This window comes from Melanostigma gelatinosum (assembly GCF_949748355.1).
Source record: "Melanostigma gelatinosum genome assembly, chromosome: 4".
NCBI classification, from domain to species: Eukaryota; Metazoa; Chordata; class Actinopteri; order Perciformes; family Zoarcidae; genus Melanostigma; species Melanostigma gelatinosum.
The window spans coordinates 28,606,177-28,625,453 of record NC_136637.1 but is presented as its reverse complement, the minus strand read 5'-3'; the positions used below and the strand labels follow the sequence as shown (position 1 = coordinate 28,625,453).

General features: G+C 41.1%; 4 protein-coding genes across 7 annotated transcripts; 2 read left to right on the top strand and 2 right to left on the bottom strand.

The window, feature by feature from the left end:
• The first annotated feature begins 210 nt into the window (after positions 1–210).
• rpp21 (ribonuclease P subunit p21) lies at positions 211–3,133 on the top strand. The gene is made up of 5 exons (XM_079268006.1): positions 211–342; positions 434–534; positions 1,109–1,191; positions 1,636–1,761; positions 2,051–3,133. The coding sequence occupies exons 1-5, from the start codon at positions 286–288 to the stop codon at positions 2,143–2,145; spliced, it is 462 nt and encodes a 153-aa protein (XP_079124132.1). The 5' UTR covers positions 211–285; the 3' UTR covers positions 2,146–3,133.
• Positions 3,118–4,138, bottom strand: aqp12 (aquaporin 12; the record flags this gene model as incomplete). The annotated part of the gene is made up of 3 exons (XM_079268005.1): positions 3,118–3,245; positions 3,329–3,445; positions 3,544–4,138. The coding sequence occupies 3 exons, from the start codon at positions 4,136–4,138 to the stop codon at positions 3,118–3,120; spliced, it is 840 nt and encodes a 279-aa protein (XP_079124131.1).
• A 1,315-nt stretch (positions 4,139–5,453) lies between these two features.
• Positions 5,454–13,101, top strand: LOC306776462 (nucleotide sugar transporter SLC35D2-like). Of its 2 annotated transcripts, XR_013771920.1 has the most exons (13): positions 5,454–5,604; positions 5,926–5,959; positions 6,186–6,272; positions 6,358–6,425; positions 6,972–7,043; positions 7,205–7,273; positions 7,523–7,625; positions 8,281–8,373; positions 8,862–8,929; positions 9,179–9,257; positions 9,350–9,432; positions 11,417–11,600; positions 12,045–13,101. XR_013771920.1 is itself a non-coding variant. In XM_079267165.1 (12 exons), the coding sequence occupies exons 1-12, from the start codon at positions 5,501–5,503 to the stop codon at positions 11,520–11,522; spliced, it is 966 nt and encodes a 321-aa protein (XP_079123291.1). In that variant the 5' UTR covers positions 5,454–5,500; the 3' UTR covers positions 11,523–13,101. The 2 variants fall into 2 exon arrangements, 1 of the variants encoding a protein (XP_079123291.1); XM_079267165.1 differs by having other exon boundaries at positions 11,417–13,101.
• A 341-nt stretch (positions 13,102–13,442) lies between these two features.
• LOC306776463 (transmembrane protein 205) lies at positions 13,443–16,758 on the bottom strand. 3 transcript variants are annotated; one of them, XM_079267167.1, is made up of 4 exons: positions 16,523–16,758; positions 15,600–15,832; positions 15,295–15,458; positions 13,443–15,212 (listed from the first exon to the last, which is right to left on the bottom strand). In XM_079267167.1, exons 2-4 carry the CDS (start codon positions 15,697–15,699, stop codon positions 14,910–14,912), a joined length of 567 nt encoding a protein of 188 aa, XP_079123293.1. In that variant the 5' UTR covers positions 15,700–15,832; positions 16,523–16,758; the 3' UTR covers positions 13,443–14,909. The 3 variants fall into 3 exon arrangements, with proteins under 3 accessions (XP_079123293.1, XP_079123292.1, XP_079123294.1); XM_079267166.1 differs by having other exon boundaries at positions 15,600–15,814; XM_079267168.1 differs by lacking the exon at positions 16,523–16,758 and having other exon boundaries at positions 15,600–16,500.
• Between the last annotated feature and the right edge of the window lie 2,519 nt (positions 16,759–19,277).

Here is a 19,277-nt window from a genome sequence, read left to right as displayed (position 1 = left end):
AGTTTTATTTATTAATAGTGATAACTTTATGCCTTTAACTTCATTCTCTACAGGAAGTGCAGATATATGTTTAGGATGTAAATGTTTATTTTGAAGTCGGACGTTCAAACATTTTGAAAGCAAGTTTTGTTTTTGTTGGTTTGAGTTTATTTGGTGCTTTTATTTTGGAGGTATCGCCCGGAAGTGTATCCTTGTTTGAGGTCCGGCTGCTGTAAACTAGCTGAAATCGAAATCCGCTGCACGGAAACTTCCACTGAATTTTGTTTTTCCAGACTTTTGTGTGAAATGGCAGCCCAGATGAAAGACAAAGACGCTTACCAAAGACTGAACTATCTTTACCAGGTAGGAAACAAACAAAGACATAAAACATGATCGCTGTCACGATGCTAACGGCAGCAGTCACGTGGCTAAATATGCTAACTTCTCTTTCCAGGCTGCACACTGTGTTTTATCACAAAACCCAGAAAATGTGGAGCTGGCTCGTTTCTACTGCTTCACACAGAAGACCATCGCGAGACGTTTAGTTCTCAGACAGTAAGTTTATCTTTTAATGTCCACTAGTGTTTATTTTGAAGGTAGAGTTAATGTTTTATTTTCTTATTTATTTTTTGCACAGGGATCAAATGTACATACACACACACTAAAAATTATAAAATGTTTAGGCTTCATCATTAAACAGATGTGCCTGCTTGTTTACATCAATAAAGCTCATCAAAAAAAAAAAGAATAATTAAACTAAAACGCAGTATTTAACGGAGTTGTACCCCGAACCGGACATAACATCGTTACTCAAGTACTGTACTTTTAAAGGTACTTAACGTGAGTATTTCTATTTAATGCTACTTACTACTTATTCTACATCTCAGGGGGAAATATTGTACTTTTTACTTTAAATTAATCTGATAACTTTAGTTACTTTGCAGATTCAGATTATGAATATAGAATATAAATCAACTAATAATTTATAATGCATTATTGCAGATTAAAGCCAGCAGTATATAGTTCAGAACCAGTTAAAAGTTCCTCAAAGTAACTTTCAGCCAAAAAGAGAAGCCTTTAAGTCTAACCTAATTTAACCTTTTAAGTCTAATTGTGGATTTTATTGCAGAGACCCGTCAGTAAAGAGAACATTATGCAAGAAGTGCTGCTCGCTGCTCGTCCCGGGTGTCACTGCTTCAACAAGACAACGAAGTAAGTCAGTTCACCGTTTATACTGAGCGTCCAGATCTACGGCGGTGTATCTGAGCACCATTCCTGTGTGAGATTTAGAGTCCAGAAACAAGCACAGCAATGACTTTTTGAAGATACAATTTTACACAAGCAACAATTATTTCATTTGAACAAACAAAGATGTATTTTTTGCTCAATAAATGAATTAGCATGTTTGCTAACGTCCATATTAACTAATTTACTCATTGGATAATAGCAAACATGTAAATTAAAATACTGAGCACATATGAGATCAATAGAATGTTTTGCTTGCGCATAATTTCTCCTCAAAATATAATTTCTTGCTCGGGCACAAATAAACGGCATGAACAGTGAATTTATGGGCTTAATCTCAGTTTGTCGGGTAGATTTAAAGACGCATATTCAGACACACTGACCTTCTTCGTGTCGACTTTGTGTTTTTAGGAAAAAACAGGAAGGCCCGCTTCACTGTCGTGAGGTGCCTCAGCTGTGAGCAGAGCAAGACGCTGCTGAACGATCCGGATCATTGTTTGTGGGTCGACCGTCCAGAGGCGCAGCAGAAGCAGCCAGGTGACAAAACCCCGACTCGGCACTCGGCACCGGCCTCACAGAGGAGTGTCTCTATGGACACACTGTACTTACCTAAACAGTAGTCTGCTCTGAAGCATCAAGATTATTTGAATGTTTCAACTCCCAGTGAGGCAACAAAGAGTTAAAAAGGGGAAACACTTGGTCCTAGTGGTCGACACACATCGGGTTTTCAAAGGTTCTGCGTTGTCGGCATTGATAGGCTGACGGATTAATCAAATTATCCGTCAATCACTTCTCGGCACTGACCATAGTGTATTCTTTCTTTCAGGTCCAGGCCCTTCTGCTAAAAAACAACAACCAAAAGACAAAAAACCTGCCGAGTCAGCGTCTTCTAAACCCAGAGCTGCTCAGAGCAGCACGTAGCAGCAGTTCTCCTCCTCTGACCGGGAAATATGAAGAACTGGTATTTCTTTTTGTGAAGAAATGTGTAACTGTTATGTTATCCAGTCTCTAATGCATTCTTGGCCTCTGTGAGATCATCTTCAGTACCTTTCTGCAGTGTGTACTCGAGTTGTTCAGTATCAGTAATAACTCTAATAACGCCTAGAATGCTGAATCTGGTATCGAGTCTGTGCACCGATGTGATGATATGTTATTATGTAGTTTATAAGCTCCTTCACGCAACACAGGAACAACAAAAACACGCGTCACTCTACCTGATCCAAACATCCTGCCTGATCACTACTGCACATGTGCAGACCATCCCACACACCTGTGGTTAAACACTCTCGTGCACCTGATTTTCTCCCTGATAAAGTTTCATTTTGAACAACGAATCTGTTGAAATCAGCAGGAGAGATAGTTAATGTTAGCGGTTAGCACAGTCCTCCTTAAATACAGGAGCTAATGTTCCATTGAGTTACATTACGATGCATTCAAGAGCCATTCAGTAGAAATGAGTATTGGGCGAAGGTCAATTATAGTCACCAAGATGTTTTCAAATGTAAACGTTGGCGTGAAACATAAATGGAAACAGTTTGATGTTTTCACAGCAATATAAAATAGTTATTAGAGAGGGAAATATGATCTTGTAAACTTTAATTTTTTAAACACACTGGTATCAGAATGTGCTCGGTGTCGGCCGGAGAACAAGTTCAGGTGAAGGAATGGAGAAGGATGAAACAGAACTTCTCTGTTTGTCATGTGGTGTGCTGTATGTGTGTTTTTGCTGTGCTGTTTTTGTTCCTAAAAGTAGAACTTCATTGATGGTAATGATTTTATTCAAAATTGTTGACAAGAATGTTTAACATTTTCTGTACAGTAAAAATCTCTTGACCATTCGTTGTCACTCACTTTTCCTTAAAGGTTGATTTGAAAAGTAATAAAAAAAAAAGGTTACAGTTTCTTCTTCTCTGCTTTGTCGGCCTTCTTCACTCGGAAACGTGTCTTCTCAAAGTACAGAAGGTTCTTGGCAAAGATCCTCGGGATGTGGCCCGTGTACATGAGAAGAGCCAGAATCATGCCTAGAAAACAGACGTTCACTGTAAACGGTGCGTTCGCTTCTTAAAGAGCTGACGCGTGTGTATTTCACTTCAATGTAATTCACCTGTGAGAGAGCCCAGCCAGTAGACCACCGCGTACTGTGAGAAGGTGAATCCAGGACACTGGAAGGTGAGGCCGTAAGATAAGGAGGGACTGGTGTACGCTGAGGTGTAGCCTTTGGCTGCAAAAAGAACAATAATTGATGATACAGTTAATGTTAGCCACTGTTTATGATTCAGATTAAAGATGCTTTTAAAGGAAGGATTCCCTGAGTCTTACCTATATGGGACAGGAAGGTGAGGAAGACCGCGATCAGAGGCACGCGGATCAGAGCAGACCTGCGTCTCAGGTTCAGAAGGACTAGATGAAAGACCAGCGTGCAAACGCACTCGGTGATAAAACCCTCCAGCACAGAGACCAGCAGAGACGTGCTGCACTCGCTCGACATCAGGTTCTTGATCATGTGCATGTCCGTCAGCTCCAGACTCCAGTAGTATGCGGCCACGTGGAGGGCCAGGTGGGCCCCGAGAAACTGGGCTGCGACGGACAGGAGAGAGGCCACGGTGGTGGCCTCCAGCTGCAGGAACCTCAGCACGACCAGGGTGGGGTTCCCCGACGCGTCGCCGCAGATCACGCCGTGCGTCAGCAGCACCAGGAACAGGACGGTCAGAGTCACATCAGGACCCAGGCCCCCGGCCCACTCGCCCACCTCCACGATGGTCTGCACCTCCAGCCGACACGCCACCAGCATGAAAGAGGACGCAAACTCCAAGACGAAGGCGAACCGAGGCCATCTTTTAAAGAGCGTTCGGACCAGGGCCGCAAAAACGACAACAGCCAGGAAGTATGCCAGAGACGCGTTGAGCCCAGACATGGCTCTTTCTTACCTCCAAAGAAATGAATGAGCGTTTGACCCAACAACTGTCTGTTTGGCAACGTGGCACATGCAGAGACACGTTTCTTATCACACGTCAGGTTTTTTATCCCACAGCCACCTGCCAAAATACACATGGACCGCGACACGAGGCCAGGCCAAGAAGTTGGCCTTCAGTCGGTGGCGTTCATGTATAATTTGAGTTTTGTTGACATTTTGAATGCAACCCAGGTCAGGGTGACCCGGCTATATGACCGGGAAACTGCTTCATGAAATGATTCAACTGATGCGTCAAATCCTCAAATACGTGGGAATTCAAACTATTTGGTGTGAGTAAATGTTTAAAACATGTGCTTTTGTCAGACCTATGTTGAGTTCAATTAAATCCGTTTTTCATAACATTGATGCATGGTGTCCAAACTCTCCTTCAAAATAACACACTGAAGAAAAAGTTACTGGAATACTTTTTCACTTGTTTAAACAAACTTAGGAAATACAACATTTTATGTAAAACTGAAATGGGAACAAGGACTTGGTGTGAATATTACAGAGGAGGATGAACGTTGAATATTTGGAAATGTCTGTCTGTTGTCCAACCACGGAGGAAATGTGAGCAGCAAATGTAGACCACTCCCATTTAGTTTGGCTATGTCCGGAAATTGGGGACTGAATATTTACTGAATATTTATCAGGATTTGAGGGGACAGAGTAATCCAGATCTTTTTTTTAATTTTTTATTCTTTATTGTACATTTCAAATATGTTTCTATTTCCTGCACTGTGCTGACTGTTTTTCATCGTTAAATGTTATTTGATAGTTAAATGTTATTTGATAGTTAAATGTTATTTTGATAGTTAAATGTTATTTGATAGTTAACTGTTATTTGATAGTTAACTGTTATTTGATAGTTAAATGTTATTGTTTGTTGTTGAATGTTATGCACCTTCCACCACGACAAATTCCTTGCAGGTGAAAACTTGCTTGGCAATAAACGGTTCTGATTCTGATTCTGATTTATTTATTAAAACATTTTTTTTCTCTTTCTGTATGCATGTGTTCTGTCTTTGATGAAAAGGCAAAAAATAGTTTGTGGGAAAAAAAATACACATATTTTATTTAGCATGAAAGGAGGTTAAATTCTCTTAAAGCTCTGTGATAATCAGATTTGAGGCTGAAGTTGTGGAACGTCGACGGTCCCCCCACACCGTGTACTGGCTACACACTTACAACGCGCATGCGCACATACAATACACACCGCGCATGCGCGTCGTGTATTGTATGTGTGTGTATGTGTAGCCAGTAGAGCGACGATGGCAGAGGAAGAAGAGCCGACGCTCACAGAGGAATGAGCACTCGTCGGGGATGGCGGACAAACCTCTGTTTGTGAAGCTGGTCGCCGCTGGATTCTACGGTGTGAGCTCGTTCTTCATCGTCGTGGTGAACAAGACCGTCCTCACCAACTACAGGTGACGTTATGGCTAACTCCTCACGGTTCTAACGGTTAGCGAGATGTATTTTAAACCTGTGTGTGTGTGTGTGCGTGCGTGTGTGTGTGTGTGTGTGTGTGTGTGTGTGTGTGTGTGTGTGTGTGTGTGTGTGTGTGTGTGTGTGTGTGTGTGTGTGTGTGTGTGTGTGTGTGTGTGTGTGTGTGTGTGTGTGTGTGTGTGTGTGTGTGTGCGCGTGTGTGCGTGTGTGCGTGCGTGCGTGTGTGTGTGTGTGTTAGCGGTTAGCTACAGAGTGCTATGTTCACGTGAACTAACGTTAACAGAGTCCCAACTCTTTTACAGGTTCCCTTCTTCAATATGCGTCGGAATTGGACAAGTAAGTAAGAAAAATGCAACTTATATATATTTTATATATATATATTCTTTACTGTTTTATTACTTATTTATAATACTTGCTGCTCACATTTTGATCTTGTTTTTTACTACGTCTCTTGTTTGCACTATCCACTATGCTGCTGTAATCCTGTAAATGTCCCTCGTGAAGGATTATCTTATTTAACTCATCTTTATCTGTCTCTTGTCCTCTTTGAATGTGTGTGCAGATGTTGGCCACAGTGGTCGTGCTGTGGGTGGGCAAGGCTTCGAGGGTGATCACCTTCCCAGACTGCGATGAGACCATACCTCGCAAGGTGAGCGAGTCCACCTATTCATCCATCAATCAATAAAGAAATGACTTCCCCTTCACATTTACTCATGTTTCCTTTGTTCTTACAGACGTTCCCTCTGCCTCTCCTCTATGTGGGAAATCAAATCACGGGTCTGTTTGGAACCAAAAGGCTGAAGTGAGTCGTCCTCTCTAAACCTGTTCTGATGACGGTTAAAGGGAAGTTATTTAAATGTCGCTATGAGCTCGTTGGCTTCTTTATTTTCCGTCCTGGTGGAAGCTCGGCTTGCAGCAGAGCGCAGATAAACACAGAGTGCTTTTTAAATGCACATGAATAACCCGTCTATGATCAGAACATACGGCTCCATAAAAGGGTTATTCATGTCCACGTAAACACACTCAATGACTGTAGAATCGTACAAGGCTCAACACTGACTTTTAAAAATGGTTTGCCAGGCTGGCAACATATGGTTGCCATTTATAGTCAACTTATATTTTGAGTGTTTAAGATACTTTGCGGTTATGCGTCAGCTTGATAATGGAAAGCCGGAGTCAGCGGGCGTGCCGGCTCCTGCAGCCTTCACTGTGTTCTGTCCTTGAGGTCGTGCTTCGTGCTCCTCTCGCCTCGTGGTTCTGTAGGTTGTGCTACGTTGAACTAGTCAATTGGATGCGTCACGTTTTGAGGTGTCGTGCTCTGCAGTATCATTGTGTCCTCTTCCACCAGCCTGCCGATGTTTACCGTCCTCCGGAGGTTCTCCATCTTGTTCACGATGCTGGCTGAGGGAATTCTGCTCAAGTAAGAAGGCAAACACTCACGACAGATGACCCATTTTCATTCACTGGTTCCTTTTCCTACTCAGCGGGACACCGAGCCCCTCCTCTTCGCGCTGTACAGGAGGCTTTTTATTGGCAGCCGGATAGAATTTCATTGCTCTGTTATCTTGGACCCTTTGGCAGGAAGAAATTCTCCAGGCCCGTCCAGCTGACAGTGTTTACGATGATCCTCGGGGCGTTCATAGCCGCAAGGTGAGTCCTGCTGCATCCAGCTGTCTCTGCTGTTAACCACACCAGACTTCCCTTCACTACAAAGGGTCGTGCTGCCCTGATTTATGTACTCACCTAAGTGACATTGACTCAAGGGTCATTACACACATGTTGTATATCTGTAGTTAAAGGAGCCCCGCGGACACTAAGCATGCCACGGGCCGAGTCCTTACTGACAGAACTCTTATTCACTCCCCGACACTTTCTAATCCTCTCCTCTCTCGTCCGTAGTGCCGACTTGTCGTTCGACCTGCAAGGCTACGTGTTCATCCTCCTGAACGACGTGCTGACTGCAGCCAACGGAGCCTACGTGAAACAAAAATTAGACGCCAAGGTATGTGGCAGCGCCGTCTGATGAATGGCGACCATTGTCGGGGGCCCGGTGCTGTTTTTGGCATTGAGCTTGAGCGTTGGTGAATGTAGAGAACCTCAACTGTCCTTAAATGTCTGGCTTAAAGGTGCCCTGTGTTCACCCACGAGCCGCTTCTTCTCATTCCCCACTAAGCTGATTTGATTATCACTGTTTTATATCTTGTTTTTGTTTCAACTGTAGGGTTAATGGCAGTCTGCCCGTTGAATCAGAAACGTCTTGTAGCTCGTTTTACACGTCACATGAGCGGCTCTGCTCTCACGTTACAGCAGACGCGGAACTGGATCCAATTTTAGTCTGTGATGTCTGCAGAGCACTATCTGCTAATGTGGCACAAGACGTGTGTGTGTGTGTGGGTGTGGCACAAGACAGAAGTGTGTGTGTGTGTGTGAGAGAGTGAGAGATTATTGTGAGGCAGTGAAAGACACGAGCCACGTGAAACAGAGAACCGGTCGGTTCTAGGTGGTGCAGCGGGCCGGCCATGCTGCATGACGTCGGCGAGCTAGTTGGTGAGGGATGCTCTGGAGGATTTGTGAATGACCCTCTCTGTTCTGTTCTGGCTCCATGTATTATTTTTAAGTCCCTGCCCATCTGTTTCTCTGTGCTCTCTTTCTCACAGGAGTTGGGGAAATATGGATTGCTGTATTACAATGCATTATTTATGATCGTTCCCACCGTGCTGTTGGCTCACGTGACTGGAGATATGCAGAAGGTGAGGAGTTTGACGTCTCTTTAAGCTCTGTTTTTCATTTAATTCCATGAAACCTCCAAACATCCTAAATTCATGGAAGATGTGTGTTTAAACCATGAACTTTCTTTGTGCTGATCGGTTATTCACGCGTTGAAGTGGGTGCACACGTGTGTCCGCATTGGCCGTGTGCCGTAAAGATGGGCGGCCTGTTAGTTGGTCATTGTTGGCAGAGACCTTCTGGTTTGCCCAGCTGGGGCCCAGCAGCCAGAGAGGCACAAAGCTGCTATTATGCTCCAAGTGGAGTTATTACAGCAGCGCCCACAGCCCAAACCCTCACACTGCTCCCCTTTTAAAGCTTTTACACACTCTGTGTGGAATTTGTAAGTATGTTAATGTTAGTTCCGTACGGAATTACTTTACTTTTTTACTAAATAACTGAATATTTTGAACTGAAATGATTGTATATACATAGTATTATATGCTTTGTGTGTTTGTGCTTCTCTTCTCAGGCGGTGGAATATGACGGATGGTCAGATAAGTTTTTCCTCACCCTGTTCATCCTCTCTTGCATCATGGGGTAAGAATACGAGCAGCAGCTTATTTGTGACGTGTTTGCATGCACACGGATCGTGTTTCGTGCCAGCGTGGATAGTAACAGATATTTGTCATTATTCTATCGGGGAAGTCTAGATTCTGGGCCTTGACTTGAGCAGTGTGAAGCTCACAATGAGCCTTTGTCTGCCACGTTGCGTAACATTGTGAAACCTTGACTTGGCGCTTGAACATGAGTGGTGCTTATTAATATGATGACGTGGTTGTTTTGCAGGTTTGTTCTGATGTATTCCACTGTGCTCTGTACACAATACAACTCTGCATTAACGACTACGATCGTGGGCTGCATCAAGGTAAGCTGTGGATTTGTGTGAAGTAATAACTGAATGCACTAAAAGAAGAAGAAGAAAGAACTGAATTGAATTGATACTTTCTTTATTTTCAGAATGTTCTGGTGACGTACATTGGGATGGTGTTCAGTGGAGACTACATCTTCTCTTGGACTAACTTCATCGGATTGAATATCAGGTATTCTATTTTAGGTATATTAGCTCAATAAGTGATGACAAAACACGAGTCGTGATTGCACAGACAGAGGAAACCCTCATTTGACGGGCTCCTGTGGTAACAGCCTGATGATGGTGCAGTAAGCGTTAGAAAGTTCACTGAAAGCTCTGCATTTTGAATATACGCCACACAGACGCTTACGTGCTTCATGGGGGAATGAATTATCTTAATTTATTTACAATTATTTAGTTGGGCTTTTTCGGCTAAAATCTTTCTCCCCCTGGCTGGCTACTTTCTCTCTCTCTCCCTACTTTCTCTCTCTCTCTCCCTCTGGCTGGCTACTTTCTCTCTCTCCCTCTGGCTGGCTACTTTCTCTCTCTCCCTACTTTCTCTCTCTCTCTCCCTCTGGCTGGCTACTTTCTCTCTCTCCCTCTGGCTGGCTACTTTCTCTCTCTCCCTACTTTCTCTCTCTCTCTCCCTCTGGCTGGCTACTTTCTCTCTCTCCCTCTCTGGCTGGCTACTTTATCTCTCTCCCTCTCTGGCTGGCTACTTTCTCTCTCCCTCTCTGGCTGGCTACTTTCTCTCTCTCTCTCTCCCTACTTTCTCTCTCTCCCTACTTTCTCTCTCTCTGGCTGGCTACTTTCTCTCTCTCTCTCCCTCTCTGGCTGGCTACTTTCTCTCTCTCTCCCTACTTTCTCTCTCTCTCCCTCTCTGGCTGGCTACTTTCTCTCGCTCTCCCTCTCTGGCTGGCTACTTTCTCTCTCTCTCCCTACTTTCTCTCGCTCTCCCTCTCTGGCTGGCTACTTTCTCTCTCTCTCCCTACTTTCTCTCTCTCTCCCTACTTTCTCTCTACCTACTTTCTCTCTCTCTCCCTACTTTCTCTCTCTCTCTCCCTCTCTGGCTGGCTACTTTCTCTCTCTCTCCCTCTCTGGCTGCTCTCTCTCTCTCTCTCTCTCTCTCTCTCTCTCTCTCTCTGAGAATACTCCATATCCGTGTGGAAAGCTCTGCTCAAATATCTCAACAGTGATTGGTTGGTTTTGTCACACAGCTCGTGGTGCATGTAGCGTGTTAGCGTGGTGATTGAGCTCATGTCTGGTTGTAAACCACTGAGAGAGTAACAGAGTCTCTCTGAGCTGACGACTCCTAAAGGACGAGTCTCTGAGTCAAAGGATCAAAGGGAAACGCTGACACGGATATCACCGATTCTAATAGATCAGCTCCAGGAGTTCATATGTGCATGATGGATCTTGTTTAGAAATGTGATGACTGATGATGTGCTGCAACATGTTCCCCTTCACTCTGAAAGAACACACGACGACTTCATTCTTCACGTCTTCTTCTGCCTTCATCTATCAGATGAAAGGGTTTCTGTTATGGAAGACCTTTTCTGTTAATGTGATGAAAAAGTCATCAGAGTGAGAAATAATGACTTGGTGTCTCAAAATCATGAGATGATTTCTCAAATTTCAAAAAACATAATGTAACTCAAAGTCGTTGTTTGAGAACTTCCTGTTTCCTGTTTGAGATACTAACCCGATATTTTGAGAAAGTTTCTCATTGTTTTTAGACCGTAAGTCATTGTTTTTTTAAGTCATTGTTTTTAGACCGTAAGTCCTATTTTTTTTAAGTTTCTTATTACATCGAGATACTAATTCATTTTGAGGTACAGAGAGTTATTGTTTTTACCGTTTCTAGTTATTTTGACATACATAGTCATTATTTTGAGATACCAATATTTTCATTATTTGGAGAAAGTTACGTCATTATGATCTACAGGCTCTTCTTTTTATTCATAACAGGAGAAAGGCAACATCTTGTATTTTTCTTCTGCTGGTTGAAATGGGCTCCCCTATTGTTGTACCCTCTCTCACAATAACCCAAAAACCTGATGCTGAAAAACAGTTTCTTGGTAGTTTGTCCTCCAGCCGTTCAGAAGGTTTGATTAAATGCCGACATCAACATGTTTTTGTCTTCTCCCTCGTGGTTTCTGTCTGTGTTGCTGCAGCATTGCCGGCAGCCTGGTTTACTCCTACATCACCCTCACAGAGGAGCAGTCCATCAAAGCCAGTGAGAACACCAAGCTGGACATCAAGGGCAAGGTGGTCGTATGAGACACACTGGATTCTATTTTTACGCTGTTGAACAACAAAACTCTATTTTTCATACGACTTGTATTTTAGCAGCAAAAGGTGTGTGATGGGGGGGGGGGGCATCACCATCACTCTCCTCCAGAGGGATTGTGGGTAGGTTTTTAGATTGTTTTCTTTTTAAAATATATATTTGTATTTTGATACTGTACGTGTGCGCATCGAGAAGAAGGGAAACATGGAACAAATAGTATTTATATTACAAGAGTTACTGACATCACTGAACGTTCACAGGTAAACGTTGGGATGATGTCATGTTTCCTGCAGACAGGAGTAAACAGCTGGAAATAGCGGTTATTTAAAGGGATAGTTCGGACTGCTGGAAGTGATTTTGGTGTTTTAGTTTGGATTCAATAAAGTCAGACTATATCACAAACACAGTAACCGATGGAGCAGCAGCTCCTGTCCTGAGAGGTAGAATCAGTGTGAGTGAATGAGTCTGGTGTGTTTGTAGATCATAGATAACAGCTTCATTCCCTCAGAAAGGTCTGTGTGACAGCAAGCTGAAGAGCTGAAGACATTCTGAATACAGCTTCACTTCAACTGAGAGACATTCTGTGAGGAGTGAACATACGTCCACAGCAGAACATCACTTTGCTCCCGTGCTGGTTCTCCTGTCTGTTCTATCAACTCATCTACTGCAGTAGAACCCTGACTGTGGAGGAGAACCTCATACAGACACACCGCAGAACATCTGAACTATCCCTTTAAGAATCGGCGTGTACCCACGAATCATGGGACTGTTAAATATTGGTTATTTTAAAGGCACAATCTTTATTTTATTTGTATTGCCTTTTCTGTTTTGCTGTTTACGAGGAATGTAACGTTAGATGCCTTCTAAGCACAGTGAGATGCACTGACACTGTCGTCTGTCGTTTCAGTCTTTTAATACAGTTTCTCTTTGCTGCGCATACACTGTAATAAGCTTGTTACAGACGATCGGTGATCTAGCCTCATCCTAGAACACAACCAAAGAGGATGGCTGTCTGTTCCCATCGAGGATTGTGGCTTTAAATAAATGTCACGCCTCCTTTTTTTCGGGAGATAATTCCAAGATTACCAGTACAGTTTACGTTTTGCTCCCTCAGTATTACAGAATGTTTGTTGGGCTGTAGCTGGTTCTCTGTGTGCAGAATTAACCAACACTTCTGGTTTGTTGTTCGTAAAAGGAGATCCATTCGTCCTTTTTTATTTTATTTTCTTGACACAATGTTGTCACACTTTTAACTGAGGTGCTCCTCAGAAGCGTGGCACTGAATACTCACCTCCTGTTACATTCATTGTTGAGATTATTGTACGTTTCAAGTTTTTTTAAAAAAGTATTACAAGAGACACGTGTTTTTCTAAAACTTTTAATGGTCCGGTACGAGAGAGATCTTTTTTTTTTTTTACATTTTTATCGGCATCATTTTATAATATTCATGTCGTAGGTGGAGTGGTTTGTGAATCGTTGATGCTGATCGCATCTTAAACACAGTGAACATGGATTTGTAGCTGAAACACTGATGTATTTTTACATTAAAAAAACCTTCTATTTACACAACGTATTCATTTTGGTTTTCATTTTAAAATGCTGTTTTATTCAATCTCCTGTAATATCCAACTTGAGTCGCATTCAAACAAGTGAATCTATTAATATTTTGTAACTGTTTATTTATTTTTAGACCGTCTTCAAGAGTGTTCTTAGAATTATTTAGTTTTGACAATTATGTGAAGATGACACCATATATGTCGTCATTCTTTCAATTTAAATTATTTCCACGTGTAAGTTCAAGACAGTGTGACCCTGAACATCGACATGTATTTATTTATTCGATAGATCGGTATAAAAATAACAGAATACGGCACAAATCTACATACAAATGGGGAAAAGCTGAAGCACAATACTTGGAAACAAGTTTTAATACAAAAACAAAAACCAGCATGTTAAAACATTGACACAAACCCAAAACCAACCACTGACCTCAACTTACATTCAGTATTGCACGATTATAACCCATTAAGACACGAGCTTTAATACCCTAAAATCCATATGCAATCCTCTAAAATGACACAGCAATGCCTTGGTGTTCAAGCAGAAAACTGTTAAATCATGCATTCAATAAAGCCAACACAATAAAAAGGACATGCAGTTTAAAAACAGGTAATATTGCATCATTGTGTTTGGCACAAAGACCATCACTCCAGAGTTTCTGGATAAATACTCTGCCTGTGCTCTGCTCTCATAAGTGCTGTTAATGTACTTTTTAAACTTTGGTTTATGGACATGTTTAATACAGCCAACACAAACTAGAACAGAGAGAACATCGATGAGAGGAACAGATACTCAAACAACAACCTGAGAACAGAACTGCACCGAACAAAACTCCAGCAAAATAACTCAACAAAGTATTTGGCTTCTATTCCAGTTATGGCTGCGTATTTTGAGAACTAAGCAAAAATATACTCGAGGAATTCAAGCTACAGACCAGACAGCTTAGTAAATATTTAAAGATGTGATGGAAGTCACACTGGGACGATCAGTGAAAGGGTCGATTGCAGAGATTTCATTCAGGTCTTCAAATGGACAACAACACGGAGCCCCGAAAGAGTTTCTTTCAGATCTACATCTGCAAAATAACGCTAAAGTTATGAAGCGTATCCTCCTCATTACAGACGTTTAGTCTAAACAGACCCACAACATCTCAGCAAGTCTTCACAATTCTTTCTTTGTTGTACAGTCAAGTGTTTGAAGCGTTCTGTTTTCACTAAAGACAGACGATAATGAACAAGCGTTCCCTTCACAGGTGCTCCTCAGGTGAGCCGGACAAACCTGTGACTGAACAAAGTATTCAAACTGCACCCAAACAGGAAGAGCCGGACTGAGCAGCGCCCTCAATAAAACATGCTTTCCTTTTGAGCTTACATTTTAAAAAATGTGAAGCACATTTCTGCTATTTATTGCTGTGGTGACTCCCGTACTGCATGTAGTTGTTATTAATTAACATCCCTCATGTTTAGGTTCCTGAAAGGCACCCTGTCGTACAGGCAGTGGGTGAAATATCAAACCGCCGCCTCAGCCACACTAGGTGAAAGGTGAGCCATTAGTCATTGCATGTACTGATTTGCCTCCCGACAACCTTTAAGAGAAATGCAGCTTTAATGACCCCGATTGTCTCAAAACCGCCAAAAAAACATGGCGGCTGAATCCTTTCATTAACCCCCAAGGGACAACACTGCTTACTTGACTTTGTATCTTATAATTAAGAAAGAGTGAGAAAGTATTCAACATATAACTTACTGCTTTGGTTTAAAAAAAAGAGTGGTGTGCAAGTGACTATTTTGTTTTCAGTCCAGCAGCTATGTGTCGGTTTAAAGCGTGCTGAGGTTCTCCGCCATGTAGCAGAGGCTGTAGGAGTTGCAGCCTATGCAGCAGAAGTTGCAGAGGGAGGACAGCAGCCTGTACAGCCACAGGCGGCTGCTCAGGTGTCGGTATTTCACGTCCGTCTCGCACAGCTTGGCGTAAGCCTCGCGGTTCGACGACAGCCCGATGTCCTGACCTAGACCGCACGCCTGCTCGATGAGGTGCATGTCCGCCATGATCTCCGACGTCATCTGGCCGAACCACTGGGCGTTGACGGCCGCGACCGTCACCGACACGAAGAAGATGAAGATCTGGTGGAGGAGAAAGGAGAGTCGTGAGATTAACAGGAATAATATATGTTGTTTTACACAAATAAGGGACAGAAGGACTCACCTGAAAGGCTTCTCTGTCGTCCAGCATGTCGCTGGGGTGATACACAGTGTAGATGGTGAGGTTGAAGAAGGCACAGGCTGAACCCAGGTGGAGGTAAAACGGGACAAGGCGACTCTGGATGAACCCAAAGGTGTGTCTGTTCAGGTGGTTGTCCATCACGAAGCCTGAGCAGAAAAACGCAACTCATTGGTGCTAACGAACACAGGGGGGCTATTAATAAGGGCCTGAGATATCCTGATCCAAAATCCAAATGCTTGATACAGACTGTCTACCTTGTGTTTCTAACTTTGTGTGTGTGTACCCACTTGAAATGAAGGTGACCCAAATCTGCATGCCCCAGTAGGTGGAGAGCAGCAGCAGCTGCAGCAGCTTCACTGTGACCGTGGGCTCCCCGTCAGTGGGCATGTTGTCTCCTCAGCCTCTCTCTCTTCTCCAGTCTGGACTCCACTGGAGTCTCTAAAATACAGCACCGTCCTGGGCCAGTAATGGAGGACACCTGATGCTCCACTCCAGAAGCTCTCTGCAAAACATAAATCAACTTCCAAAGTTGCATGTTGGAAGTGACAACATGCAACGTTAAAGTAAACAAACTGGGTATAAATGTATAAATAAGTGTGCTAAGAGTGTTTTAACCCCAGTCACGTGCTGGTATGCAGACTGAAACTGAGTGTACTCATCCACACATTTAGATAAGAACTACAGGAACACCTCTTGTTGTCTAACTTTCCCAAATAACTACAATGCACAGGTAAAAATCTGTACAATGCACTGTACAATAAGTACAATGCAGGACACAGTGTACCTTGCACGACTTGCGCATAATTACGCAGACGTGCGCATCTCATCCCTTTATTACTCACTACACGGCTAATTAAAAGTAGCTAAATCTCAAAGTTTGCAGGTTTAAAATAAGATAAACAAACAGTGCTGAATTATTGATCACCTTGACAAACTGAGAGCAGCTAATGACAAGAGGAGTCTTCAAAGTCACCTTCGCGAAGTGTTTCCTAAGCTAACGCCAGCAGTTCATACCCGGTAACGTTAGTTAGCAGAAGCTATAAAACTACACTGACTAGCTAGCTAGCTGCTAGCGTTAGCTAAAGTTAATTTAGCGTAAATTAGCTTCACTTAGAGAACTGTGACTTTAGTTTCAGGTCACGGCCCTTAAAGTCAGCAACCGTTAACATGTATATTTTAAACACAATAACTTTAATAGTTCAGAGTTTACCTGTGTTAATAACTCCAGACAGCTCGCTGCAGATGTCTTCTGACAGTAATCTCACCTGCTTGACAGTAAATTAGCTGCTCTGCTAACTCACTTTGCGAGTGTTGAGCCGCGAACGAATAGTTGTTTTTGAACGACTCTGAGACAGAGACAGAGAACAACTCTATTCAAAAACGGGAGAGAATTAAAAAAATACAAATCTAACATCTGGATCGTGCTCAGCTGTGCGATAAAGAACCGAGAGCCGCTACCCCAGAACTCTGGTTCAGCGCGCCCACTGAGCCGTTAACAAAAAGAACCGGTTCACTCGTTACTATTCGGAAGTCAGAGAGAAGCGAGGGAAGACGTTCAATGGGAGGAGGAGCTATTGTTCACTTATACCACACAGTGATACCAGGACTGGTCCATGACTTACCACACCTGGGCTTTTTGTGAGATACTTTACTGTTGCTTTTTCATGCCATACTGAATTGTGACTTTTTATGACTCATTATACAAAGAATGTGTTATGATTTACAATTCTATGACGTTTTTACTGTGATGCTTTAACATATTAATTTGTTTGGACTTTTTTCGACATCCTATACTCTGACTTTTTATGACTATATTCGACATGCTATACTATGACTTTTTATGATCTTTTTTCGAAATGCAATACTATGACTTTTTTATGATCTTTTTTCGACATCCTATACTATGACTTTTTTATGATATTTTCGACATGCTATACTGTGACTTTTTATGATATTTTCGACATGCTATACTATGACTTTTTTATGACTTTTTTCAACAGCTATACGAGGACTTTTTTATGATTTTATTTCGACATGCTATACTATGACTTTTTTATGAGTTTTTTCGACATGCTATACTATGACTTTTCTTATTTTTTTTCGACATGCTATACTATGACTTTTCTTATTTTTTTTCGACATGCTACACTATGACATTTTTATGATATTTTCGACATGCTATACTATGACTTTTTTATGACATTTTTATGACTTTTTTCGACATGCTATACTATGACTTTTTTATGACTTTATTTCGACATGTTATACTATGACTTTTTTATGATTTTTTCGACATGCTATACTATGACTTTTTTATGACTTTATTTCGACATGCTATACTATGACTTTTTTATGACTTTTTTCGACATGCTATACTATGACTTTTTCATGACTTTATTTCGACATGCTATACTATGACTTTTTTATGACTTTATTTCGACATGCTATACTATGACTTTTTTATGACTTTTTTCGACATGCTATACTATGACTTTTTCATGACTTTATTTCGACATGCTATACTATGACTTTTTTATGACTTTATTTCGACATGCTATACTATGACTTTTTTATGATATTTTTTCGACATGCTATACTATGACTTTTTCATGACTTTATTTCGACATGCTATACTATGACTTTTTTATGACTTTATTTCGACATGCTATACTATGACTTTTTTATGATATTTTTTCGACATGCTATACTATGACTTTTTTATGACTTTTTTCGACATGCTATACTATGACTTTTTTATGACTTTTTTCGACATGCTATACTATGACTTTTTTATGACTTTTTTCGACATGCTATACTATGACCTTTTTATGACTATTTCGACATGCTATACTATGACTTTTTTATGACTTTATTTCGACATGCTATACTATGACTTTTGTATGACTTTATTTCGACATGCTATACTATGACTTTTTTATGACTTTTTTCGACATGCTATACTATGACTTTTTTATGACTTTTTTCGACATGCTATACTATGACTTTTGTATGACTTTATTTCGACATGCTATACTATGACTTTTTTATGACTTTTTTCGACATGCTATACTATGACTTTTTTATGACTTTTTTCGACATGCTATACTATGACTTTTTTATGACTTTTTTCGATATGCTATACTATGACTTTTTTATGATTTTATTTCGACATGCTATACTATGACTTTTTATGACTTCTTTCGACATGCTACACTATGACTTTTTTATGACTTTATTTCGACATGCTATACTATGACTTTTTATGACTTTTTTCGACATGCTATACTATGACTTTTATTATTTTTTTTCGACATGCTATACTATGACTTTTTTATGACTTTTTTCGACATGCTATACTATGACTTTTTTATAATATTTTCGACATGCTATACTATGACTTTTTTATGACTTTATTCGACATGCTATACTATGACTTTTTTATGACTATTTCGACATGCTATACTATGACTTTTTTATGACTTTATTTCGACATGCTATACTATGACTTTTTTATGACTTTATTTCGACATGCTATACTATGACTTTTTTATGACTTTTTTCGACATGCTATACTATGACTTTTTTATGACTTTATTTCGACATGCTATACTATGACTTTTTTATGACTTTATTTCGACATGCTATACTATGACTTTTTTATGACTATTTCGACATGCTATACTATGACTTTTTTTTTTTTTTTTCGACATGCTATACTATGACTTTTTTTTTTTTTTTTCGACATGCTATACTATGACTTTTTTATGACTTTTTTCGACATGCTATACTATGACTTTTTTATGACTTTTTTCGACATGCTATACTATGACTTTTTTATGACTATTTCGACATGCTATACTATGACTTTTTTATGACTTTTTTCGACATGCTATACTATGACTTTTTCATGACTTTTTTCGACATGCTATACTATGACTTTTTTATGACTTTTTTCGACATGCTAT